Source organism: Rhinichthys klamathensis, unplaced genomic scaffold, assembly GCF_029890125.1.
Source record: "Rhinichthys klamathensis goyatoka isolate OS25496 unplaced genomic scaffold, OSU_Roscu_1.1 h1tg000181l_1, whole genome shotgun sequence".
Classification (NCBI taxonomy): Eukaryota; Metazoa; Chordata; class Actinopteri; order Cypriniformes; family Leuciscidae; genus Rhinichthys; species Rhinichthys klamathensis.
Window position 1 is genome coordinate 2,614,637 of NW_026606709.1, and position 12,021 is coordinate 2,626,657.

At 37.8% G+C, this 12,021-nt stretch overlaps 1 protein-coding gene across 2 annotated transcripts in view; it reads right to left on the reverse strand.

The window, feature by feature from the left end:
• Window positions 1-12,021, reverse strand: part of zgc:173742 (DNA topoisomerase I, mitochondrial) — a 36,142-nt gene that overhangs the window by 21,953 nt on the left and 2,168 nt on the right. Inside the window, exons 3-8 of one of the 2 annotated variants that reach the window (XM_056261269.1) lie at window positions 10,534-10,577; window positions 9,436-9,561; window positions 7,479-7,566; window positions 5,892-6,019; window positions 5,695-5,810; window positions 4,234-4,355 (exon numbers count right to left, since the gene is read on the reverse strand). In XM_056261269.1, the coding sequence (XP_056117244.1) occupies window positions 4,234-4,355; window positions 5,695-5,810; window positions 5,892-6,019; window positions 7,479-7,566; window positions 9,436-9,561; window positions 10,534-10,577 (624 nt within the window). Of the gene's footprint in view, window positions 1-4,233; window positions 4,356-5,694; window positions 5,811-5,891; window positions 6,020-7,474; window positions 7,567-9,435; window positions 9,562-10,533; window positions 10,578-12,021 lie in introns of both variants that reach the window. The other variant, XM_056261270.1, reaches the window with a different exon arrangement.

The window sequence follows — 12,021 nt, forward strand, 5'->3', positions numbered from 1 at the left end:
TGCAAAGATTTTTTTTTTCCAGGTACAATATAACCAGCAGCTCAAAGGTCCCTCCTCTATTATAATGATGACATTCATTTAAAGGGATAGTTCACCAAAAATGAAAATTCAATCATTATTACTCACTCTCATGTTTTTAAAAAACTTATGTGAGTTTCCAAACAGTTTTGGTGTCCATTGGCTTTCATTGTATGGATGTATGGATAGTTTATTACCTATTTTTCATGCTGTATACGTTGTTTTGATGCCTAAATTCACTACCATATCACTTTAGTGCATTATAAAACATAGTAAAGCATTTTTTTTTATTAAAGTATTATAGATTTCTAGGTTACCTGTCATAACGTTATATAATCAGTATCAGCTAAAATTTCAATATCACTAAGACAATCAAAGATGAATCCACTTATCCTGAACACAGTTTTGTATCTAGACAGGAGTTAGGCTGCTCTCCGATGACATCCTGTGGCGCCCAGTTCTGGCGGCTCTCTAATGTGCAGTAATTGCCAAACTCTAAGAAGTACATAAACACACCTCCTCCCTCTCAGCACACTTTTCATTGACCTTGTTTTTCTAATTGCTGTCTGCACTGCAGAGTCAATGAATGTGGGCACAACTCGAGGGCTTGGAACCAGAGGGGCGTAAGTGGCATTTTGGGCGAAAATGAGTTCTATATATCAAATTAAAGGTCTTGATGAGCTCTATCTAGTTGTGCCAAAAAGACCTATCTGAGATCAAACTGTATTGAATAAAGCAACAAAACAATACAGACCTAACACAAAAGTGTGAGTAATGTTTGGAGCCAGAAGGGCGTAAGTCCACTTACGCCCTTCTGGCTCTGAAAAATACATGTAGGACCCATATTTTTGTTCAGAGCCAGAAGGGCGTAAGTGTAGTTGGTGCCCTAAAACTGCATTCAAAATGGCTGACACAACTGCAGACATGGAACTGTCTGAGGCAGAAACGATTTTGATGAATATTATGAAACAAACTGATGAATCCTACACTCACCTAAAGGATTATTAGGAACACCTGTTCAATTTCTCATTAATGCAATTATCTAATCAACCAATTACATGGCAGTTGCTTCAATGCATTTAGGGGTGTGGTCCTGGTCAAGACAATCTCCTGAACTCCAAACTGAATGTCAGAATGGGAAAGAAAGGTGATTTAAGCAATTTTGAGCGTGGCATGGTTGTTGGTGCCAGACGGGCCGGTCTGAGTATTTCACAATCTGCTCAGTAACTGGGATTTTCACGCACAACCATTTCTAGGGTTTACAAAGAATGGTGTGAAAAGGGAAAAAGCATCCAGTATGCGGCAGTCCTGTGGGCGAAAATGCCTTGTTGATGCTAGAGGTCAGAGGAGAATGGGCCGACTGATTCAAGCTGATAGAAGAGCAACTTTGACTGAAATAACCACTTGTTACAACCGAGGTATGCAGCAAAGCATTTGTGAAGCCACAACACGCACAACCTTGAGGCGGATGGGCTAGCAGAAGACCCCACCGGGTACCACTCATCTCCACTACAAATAGGAAAAAGAGGCTACAATTTGCAAGAGCTCACCAAAATTGGACAGTTGAAGACTGGAAAAATGTTGCCTGGTCTGATGAGTCTCGATTTCTGTTGAGACATTCAGATTGTAGAGTCAGAATTTGGCGTAAACAGAATGAGAACATGGATCCATCATGCCTTGTTACCACTGTGCAGGCTGGTGGTGGTGGTGTAATGGTGTGGGGGATGTTTTCTTGGCACACTTTAGGCCCCTTAGTGCCAATTGGGCATCGTTTAAATGTCACGGCCTACCTGAGCATTGTTTCTGACCATGTCCATCCCTTTATGGCCACCATGTACCCATCCTCTGATGGCTACTTCCAGCAGGATAATGCACCATGTCACAAAGCTCGAATCATTTCAAATTAGTTTCTTGAACATGACAATGAGTTCACTGTACTAAAATGGCCCCCACAGTCACCAGATCTCCAATAGAGCATCTTTGGGATGTGGTGGAACGGGAGCTTCGTGCCCTGGATGTGCATCCCACAAATCTCCATCAACTGCAAGATGCTATCCTATCAATATGGGCCAACATTTCTAAAGAATGCTTTCAGCACCATGTTGAATCAATGCCACGTAGAATTAAGGCAGTTCTGAAGGCGAAAGGGGGTCAAATACAGTATTAGGATGGTGTTCCTAATAATCCTTTAGGTGAGTGTATATTGAAGAAGTTGAAGATGAGTCAGAGTTGTTTGAATGCATTTTCTCACAAGAGTGATGACAGTAAGACATAATCATGCCTTGAGAGCCTTACCTTGTTAGCCTAGCCTAGCATGGCTAACGTTAATCCCATTGGTTTGGTCTGATCTGGCTAACTGTGCCTGTGTTCTGACAGAGAATATTCTTTTGAACTTTCTCATAATCTACTTTACCCTAGCCTTGAACTAATAGATTCAGGGCACTCATGTAGGATATTATATTAATAAATATTAATGTGTTAATCATTAAAGGACACAGCCACATGAGGTGAGGAAGAGAGATCAACTTGAGGGACACATGGAGACAGATGGAGGAAGTGAGTTCTGACTTGCATAGAAAATCAGTTAGAACATTACCTTATCTAATCCTTACCCCGAATTATTAGTATCAGGGCATTCATGTAGGATATTAATACATTTTAATTATATAATTTAGGGACACAGCATGAGATGAGGGAGAGAGATGAGGGACACATGTAGACAGCAGAAGATGGGGAAAGAGAGACAGGCAGGGACACAGATCATGCAATTGATGAGGGACACATGGAGACAGAAGAAGATCGAGGGACTGAGACAGTAGACATTGAGCCTGTTTAGGAGGGAGGAAGAGGATGCCAACACACCACAAAAAGGAAGAAAAAGACAGAGAGATGTTGAAAATTGGAAAAGAAACCAACGTAAAAGGTTAAGAAATTCTGGCCAAGGCTACATTAATTCACATGGCATTCATGTTCCAGGAAGGAAGGTGAGGGAAAAGAACTAAAAAGCAAAAAGAACACGAGAGAACTGTCAATTGAATAGAGTATTGAAAAAAAAAGAATTGTAATGAAATCAATTGAACAACTCATGAATTGCCAATCAGAAGTGTGTTTAGCAAGTTCAGTGACTTTAATTACAGTCTGTAGTGTTCAGCAGATGCCCAGAATGGAAAGGTGAAAAAAAATATATAAAAAAATAATAATGAATGAGTTAAATGAAAAATAATTACTTGTTCAAGTGTGATTCAAGTGTTAATTATTCAATCAATTCCCCTTTTGATCAATTATTTTCTGCATTGTTTAGCAGATACGCCCAATATGTCCATAGAAGACTTGGAAATGTTTGGTGCCAAAAAGGCGTATCTGACGTTTTTGACATATTTTTTTATTTTAAAATGTTTTAGAACATGTTCATTGTGTTAATATGCCATACATTTTTTACTTAAATACTCATTCATGTAAGTATGCCTGTGGTTGCAATGTTTGTGGTTTAAGGTTAATGATACAGGTGATTGAAGTGTGGTCAAAATTTTGTTTTGTCTCTCCTGTAAAGTTGGTCAAAAGCCACTTACGCCCCTCTGGCTCCAAGCCCTCGAACTGTGGGTGGCCATATACTGAAACACAAGAAATTCATTATCCACTGAACCCTTAATTGTATTCAGAGGTTTAGTCCCCATTAATGAGCACTAAATGGGTCAAAAGGTCATGAAACATCTATATGAACATTTTTAAACAACGGTTTGCTTTGCTACATGCCGCAGATAACTCGGAAGAAAACAGCGAGCAACAATCAGGTAGAGACAAAAACACTCATACAACACTTTTCGAAAGCACTGTAATAATAGAGCCGATGTCTCATCACTTGAATTCCTCTCTCGCTCATTCTCGTGATTGACAGTCGGGGACGGGGCGGAGACTGTGCTCAGTGAAGCGAGCAGGGGCTTCCGTGTTATAATAAAACAGTTAAATTGGATTTGTTCATATGCGGGAAGCAAGTTGTCTGGATTAGCATATCAATGCCTTTACACAAATCGTATTTTCAAGAGCATTGAGCACTAAGCAGCACGAAATTAATTCTGCATGATACGCCCTGAGGCATTCTGGGATGCTGCAAGCTTCATAACTGTTCCATACTCATAACCTGACACCCATCCCTCCTCACTCTAAAAGCTACTGGTTAAACATCAAGCTAGGCTTACATTTGAAGGAATGGTTTACCTTCCTCCAGTCCCTGAAGAAGTTATTGCGGAAGACTTCTTTTGTTGTGTATTCGTGATCCAGCATCTGAGCAAAGAAAAGTGCCACTTCCTCAGCTGGCAGGCTGAGTTTCACTGCCTTTCCTACAACAAAAAGAACATATTATTCACTTACCATAAGGACATGAGTGTGGAAAAAAGCAACCAGCTAACAACCAATTATGAGTTGTTTGGGTTAAAGTATGTACTGAACAACATACATTTCATACTGTTTATCAAAAATGTAATATAAATATGCATATGATTTGCCACCATCTAGTTTTGGCATGAAACATTTATTTTATTTTATTTTAAACTAATCATCCATGCACATCTTTCATTTCCTTTTTTAAAAAAAATGTTTGCCTTGTAATTTAATCAAAATGTCATAACTGAATCTTCCGATAAAAACGACAAGACTTCTCTCTGGTAACGTATGCAGGACTTCTCCAATCATTTAGTCTGTTTAAACTCTGCCCCAGCAAACTCACATTCATCTGCCTCCGTTTTTGAGTGCAAAGCCCACATTTCTAAATCCAATCAACAACTGATTGATAGAACCAAGCACTCGCCCTACATTTTTGTTTCCCTTTTTTCGAAAATGTTCATTTAAATGTACATCAAAATATGTATGAAAAGATCTGTCGCTACTTCCATTTCCTCGTAACTTTAATCATTTATAAGACCAAAAAACTCCTCAAACCCTAAATATGTAAATAATCAACATGACTAATGTGACTAAGAGTTTGGAGTTTATCTGCAAATAAAGTAGATAAACATTATTATTAACTTAATTTCTCACAAGATACCTGGTGACGACAAAAGCACAGAGATAAACGAGATATCATTTCCACAGATCTCCAACAGAACGAGTGAGCAATGAAAAAAAAAGTTTAACCACAATAAAATGAGTCTTCAGACACACGTTCCCACAGGACTCGACAGCAAACCCCTCAATATAGGACTTTAAATGCATCACGGAGAATCATGGCCTAGGACAAATATAATCAAAACTCCATTTATAGCTTACCGTTCAGGGAGTCTCAGGTACAAAATCCAAATACTTCCCCCTCAGGGCTATTGTACCAAGATTAATGGTCTGGGCCTTCCGAACCGCACTTATAGTTTAAGAAACGCCTCTCTATGGTAAATGCCAGAGTGGATATTAATAGAAGAAGCTGACCTTAAAGTTTAGCGAAGAGATTAAAGACTCTTCCTGTGCTCTCTGAAGTAGGCCCGACACCAACAGAGGAACAGGTCAACCTTAAGCTGGGCTGCGTGCCCAGACCAGAAAAATGAATGGCAACACCATTGACCAGTGAACTGACCCCCTCTCTGAACAAAATCTCTTTTTTTTTTTTTACACGTTTTGCTGTGAAACGCTTCCACACGATGCATCAGTAAAACAGAAGCAACTGGATCTTCATAATGTCTGAACACATACCGTTATAGTAAAACTTCACATCATCAGGAAGGGGTTGATAATCAGGGGGGAAATATGGCCCTTTGTGTTCTAGAAACTTCCATTTAATTCCATGCTCATACTTCTCCTCTTCCCACCTGGGAAAAAAGTCAAGAAAAGTGTCAAACAAAACTTCTGGGCTAAAAGAGGTCTCAAGAAGTTGCATGCAGAGAGCTTACCATCTCCATCTTTGTTTCTCTTCCTCCTCTTTCTTCTTTATCTTGAGAGCCCTGGCTGCCTGGATCTCCTCCTTGGTTTTTTTCTTCTTAGTGGAGACAGAACACCCTCCTTCTTCTTCTTTTTTCACCTTTGAAAGGGAAAAAGGGGTCATCACTGCAAACTTTGTGAACATTTTGTCTGCATTTTGCAGAAGTAGCAAATTATCAAAAATATGACCAGTTTAAACAAGCACTGCTGGACTCAAAGCCACCTGTGGAGGACTGAGACTTTACATTTCTGCATAATTTAAGTTCCTCTTTATGTGGAAAATTAGAAAAATAGAAAATTAGATTTAAAAATGCTGCTTACTTTCAAATACAATCGTAACAGATTTGATGCTCTAAAGCACATTTAAAAAAAAATTATATATATCATTTTTTTTTTTCATTGAATGATCAAATTATACAAATATTTACATTTGCAGAATTCCCAACAATGTTCAAAATATCTCAGAAATTTAAATGAGCACTGAAAAGATGTTCACTTTAATTGAACATATCACTTACATGACAGCCTTGGCACATTACATAAAAACTAACAGGAGGATTAACACTCTCGGATAAACAGGTATGAACTGGGAAACTGTAAAAATAGGATGTACGTGCAAACATGATTAACTGCTGTTGACAATTTAGTCAAAAGTTCTTGGTGTTTAAAGAATGTAAAACTTTCAGGGCATCTCTAGACATGACTTTTTTGTTATAATGGAGGAATACAATAGCGGCAATAGTGGCTATTCCGATAAAAAGCTTCCCTGGTTAAAATGTTGGTGGACCCACAGGAGACAAAAAACATTTACTTTTACAAAGATCAAAATACTTGGATAAATTTAAGCGCACAGAAGTCAAGTCTGCGGTGGGAAAATAGACAACACCAGACCAAAATGAACTCCTGAGGGGCAGTGTGGACAAGGACAGCATCTTTTCACAGTAAGCCAAAAACAAAACTGTACACGGTTTCTCCTGAGAATAAGATTTTGAGCTCTGCAAGAGAGAAATGTTCTTCAAAACTGCTCTCCATAGCACTAAAATGACTATCAACAGACAGTTGTTGAACAAAATGATAGCTTTTCAGCACAGGGAATCGCTTTTGTGACATGGTCCTTTAAATCCATCAGATTGTAGGGTGACTGCAAAGGACAAGCTGCGTTGACCTGCAGTTTAGCTGAATAGCAAAAGATGAACGAAATGATTTGTGAGAAAAAAAAATAGAAAGTGCTAACATGCCTTTTCACCATGTGAACTGAAGTTTCAATCAAGACTATTTTCTTTTCTTTCTTTTTTTTTTAAATCATAGTTTTACGCAAAAAAAATTACCTGGTGGAGGCATTAATATAAAATCAATTTATAATAATGCAAAACTCACTAATGTACAGTACCTCAGAACTTTCCAACTGTGCCTTTATATCTTAACTCTTCTCAGCATGTGTCCTTTTTAAAGATTTTTGGTTTTCAATAGCAAAATTACTAGCATTTCAGCAGCACACAGTCACTAAGTTCTTCTCTCTATAATCAATGTACCACTAATGCACTCTGGGTAAAACCCACCTTTTCTTTTTTGTCCTTATTTTTTTTCTTCTTTGCTGTTGCAGAGTTTCCCTGTCCCTCTTCTGCAACTTTCTTCTTCTTCTTTGGCCTTTCAGGGACATACAGTAAGCAGTCAATACATGTAAAGCTTTTTCGTCTCTTAATTTCATTCAACACTGATGACAAGAAATGTTTCTTGTGCACCAAATCAGCATATTAGAATAATTTCTGAATGAGGACCATGTGACACTGAAGACTGGGGTAATGGCTGCTAAAATTTAGCTTTGCAATCACAGGACTAAATTACATTTTAAAATAGGTAAAATAGGACAGTCATTTTAAACTGTAATATTTTACAATATTACTATTTTACTGGATTTTTAATCAAATAAATGCAGCCTGGGTGAGCATAAGAGACATTCAAAAAGAGACTTTCAGAAAAAGAATACCAACCCCATCATACAAGTGCATCATATACAGGTGTCTGTGATTGATGCAAATGATCTTTTTTTATGCTGAAAAGTTTCAGCATGTTTTTAAAAAAAAAAAAAAATCATCCCTTTAAAGACAATCAACAGAGATTCCATCCTCCGCTGGCAAGACACTCATTACAGTAAAAGTACACATGCCAAAATTTTAGGGGTGTCACGATTCTCCAAATCTTCGATTCGATTTAATTTTCGATTCTAAGGTCACGGTTCGATTCTCGATTTTTACATATTTTTTTTTTAAAGCACAGGTTGCTATGCCATTTTTAGACTAGACTTTTATGCAATATAATATCTGACCTTTGTTCGCAATGTACCACACTAAATTGTCAAATTTAAAACATTACCAACATAAAGTGCTTATAATATAATATAATAACTTATATCTTTAGTCAATTGGAAACTTAAGCAAAATAACCTGCCATCTAGTCTCTCTTTTGTAACAGCAGTCTTCTTCACAGAAGATGACATTCAAGTTTCACAAAACAAACAGACATTTGTTGGTTTAACAGATAAATCTATGTTTTTGTGGTGCCTGTGGAGATGCCCTGCCATGTTAGTCGTGCCGCCAGTGAAAGAATTTGGTACACGCACATAGCAGAGCTTGCAAACTGTGGCTTTTTTTGAAGCGCGAACGTTGTCAACATAACTCACTGGAAATCCAAAATACTTCCACACCGGCGACTTCAATGAAAGAGTAGAGGTTTCAAGTTCTGTCGATGGGTCTCCCGCATCTGCAGTTGCCATGCTATCTTTTAAATGGCTATAGCTAAGTTAGAGGAGGTTGACTCGCAGCACTTCAACACGGGTGTTTTTTTCCGCTTGGCACGCCGACCGGACGTGACATGGGGGCGTGGCAGCATCGACGATTCCATTTTTTAATTCAAAGTTCGAGATTGTGACTTAATTTCGGTCGATTTCGATTTAAAATCAAAATCGTGACACCCTTACAAAATTTGTCTAGTTGCATAGTATTTGTGTAATAGTAGTCAAATGGTCATTAAATAGTGAGACAATGTTTAAAGGTCTTTGTTATTTAAATACAATTTTTATTTAATTTTACATTAATTCAGGTATAACATGTATATCATGTATATTGGTGATCCTCCAATTTACAAAACCATGTTAATTATTTGATTAAAGATTAGCCATAAATGATTAATTAAATGTACAAGCTGCTTGTTCTAGGCCCATACAATCATTTCATTTTATGTACTCTACATTTCATTTCCATAAGATGAAAGTAAATGGTGACCACAGCTGCCCTTGGTACCCTCCTTCATGGTATGGACAACAAGCAGCTTTGACAATCTTCTAAACATATCCTTTTGTAAAAGGAAGTACAGGTTTGGAATTTTTAGGTGAGCTATCGCTTTAAGCAAAAAGTGGCACAGCTTACCTATAATAAACAAGAAATATATGAAGAGGAAAAAGGGATATGTTACTGGCTTATTAATTGCTACACCCAGGAAAAAAAAACAACAACTTACACAGGTGCTTCAGAGGTAGAAGAGGGACCATCCGTTTTATCCGCTTTTCTTTTCCTCTTTTTCCCTTTCCCTTCTGTTACAAAGTCTGGATCTTTGTCTGGCTCTTCCTTCACAATCACTTGAGACCTAAACGAGACAAACAGTCAATAACACATTAAAAGGCTGTGAGAACTTCAGTCTAAAAAAAACCTAAAGGACAAAAACGGATTGACCAATGACAATGACTAAATTATGGTGATTACACAATAATGCTTAATGGCCACTGATGATAATTATATAATTACAGTAATTAAGTCCAAGGATAATTGCAAAGAGATGCAAGCTTCAATTTCCATAAAGCATGATTCAGATGTGGTGGGAGGTGAGCAGACCAAATCAATTAATTACAATCACAATAACAAATGGTTTAATTCAGCGAAGAACTTTCTAGGAGAGATTAAGTGTAAAAGAACACTCGGACACCTTCAGCAGTTTTAAAGTCTGACCTCTGTCGTGTAAATCAACCTCCCACCTGCAATCACCAGCGGGAATTGATTTACAAAGCGTCTGATTGTCAAAGTCCCTGATTAGAGATGTACCGTTCTTATCGTGAGACAGAAACAGTCAACGAGAAATTTGAGATGGTCTAACTTTTACATCTGAAAATCCTACATATTAAATTATATCTGTATATGAAATACAGCTTCATGTTAAACGTTTGCTTTCCCAGACTTGTGCCTCAGGCTCCAATCTACCCCCTCATTCTGATCTGAATGCTTTTCACTTATTACTTTTCTGACATGCCACATCTTTCTTTCTAATAAATAAATTAATTTCCTGAAAGACAGCCAATGTAGCGAGAAAATCGGAATGGATATTGTCCAGAACTGCGCACTTTCAAATCATCAGAATTAATTTTCATCAACTCTAAAGGAAAGAGAAAAAAAATATGATTGCATATTTGAATTGTAAATGGATTAAAACTCATTTCCAAGTGCAGCTGCTGGCTGCTGGCTGCTGATGCCATTTCTCTAAATCAAAAGTCTGATCTGCGATACTACATGTGCGGTGCTAGCTACTAAAAATGCCCTCACATGTGACACAGTGGTCTCACTGTACCTTCTTTCTTCAAAGTCCATGCACTCCACTTTAGGTGATTTCATCTGAAAGATTAAAAAAACAAAAAAAAAACATGACATCTAGCTGATGGTAACTTTTCTTTTGCTTTTCCCAATTATGGTGGCACTATTGCCTTGATCGTCTAGACGGTCACAATGGAATAACAATGGACGCTGAGTTAAACAGCAGGGTTTAATGCAACTATGGATTTAAAATAATATAAATAAAATGTTCATTACATTAAAAATTAATTGAAATACATACACAGTTTAAGCCCCTTATGCTGCAAGGCAACAGTAAAAACAGTAAAAGTAAAATATCATTACAATTTAAAATACCCGTTTTCTATTTTATTATTGTTTTACTGTTTTATAATTTATTCCGGTGACAGCAAAGCTTAATTTTTAGCATCATTACTCCAGTCTTTAGTGTCACATGATCCTTAGTAATCATTGCAATATGTTGGTTTGGTGATCAAGAAACATTCCTTCTTATTATCAATATTGAAAGTAATTGTTTTGCCTAATATATTTTTTAACAGTGACTTTTTTGAATAATATATAGTTCAAAAGAACAGCATTTATTGGAAAACATTTAGCAACACAGTAAACGTTTTTCTTATAGCCACTTTTGATCAAATTCAATGCATCCATGCAGAAAAAAAGTATACATTTCTTAAAAAAATACCTTACTGTATATATATACACTCACCGGCCACTTTATTAGGTACACCTGTCCAACTGCTCGTTAACACTTAATTTCTAAGCAGCCAATCACATGGCGGCAACTCAGTGCATTTAGGCATGTAGACATGGTCAAGACAATCTCCTGCAGTTCAAACCGAGCATCAGTATGGGGAAGAAAGTTGATTTGAGTGACTTTGAACGTGGCATGATTGTTGGTGCCAGAAGGGCTGGTCTGAGTATTTCAGAAACTGCTAATCTACTGGGATTTTCACGCACAACCATCTCTAGGGTTTACAGAGAATGGTCCGAAAAAGAAAAAACATCCAGTGAGCGGCAGTTCTGTGGGCGGAAATGCCTTGTTGATGCCAGAGGTCAGAGGAGAATGGCCAGACTGGTTCGAGCTGATAGAAGGGCAACAGTGACTGAAATAACCACTCGTTACAACCGAGGTATGCAGCAAAGCATTTGTGAAGCCACAACACGCACAACCTTGAGGCGGATGGGCTACAACAGCAGAAGACTCCACCGGGTACCACTCATCTCCACTACAAATAGGAAAAAGAGGCTACAATTTGCAAGAGCTCACCAAAATTGAACAGTTGAAGACTGGAAAAATGTTGCCTGGTCTGATGAGTCTCGATTTCTGTTGAGACATTCAGATGTTAGAGTCAGAATTTGGCGTAAACAGAATGAGAACATGGAACCATCATGCCTTGTTACCACTGTGCAGGCTGGTGGTGGTGGTGTAATGGTGTGGGGGATGTTTTCCTGGCACACTTTAGGCCCCTTAGTGCCAATTGGG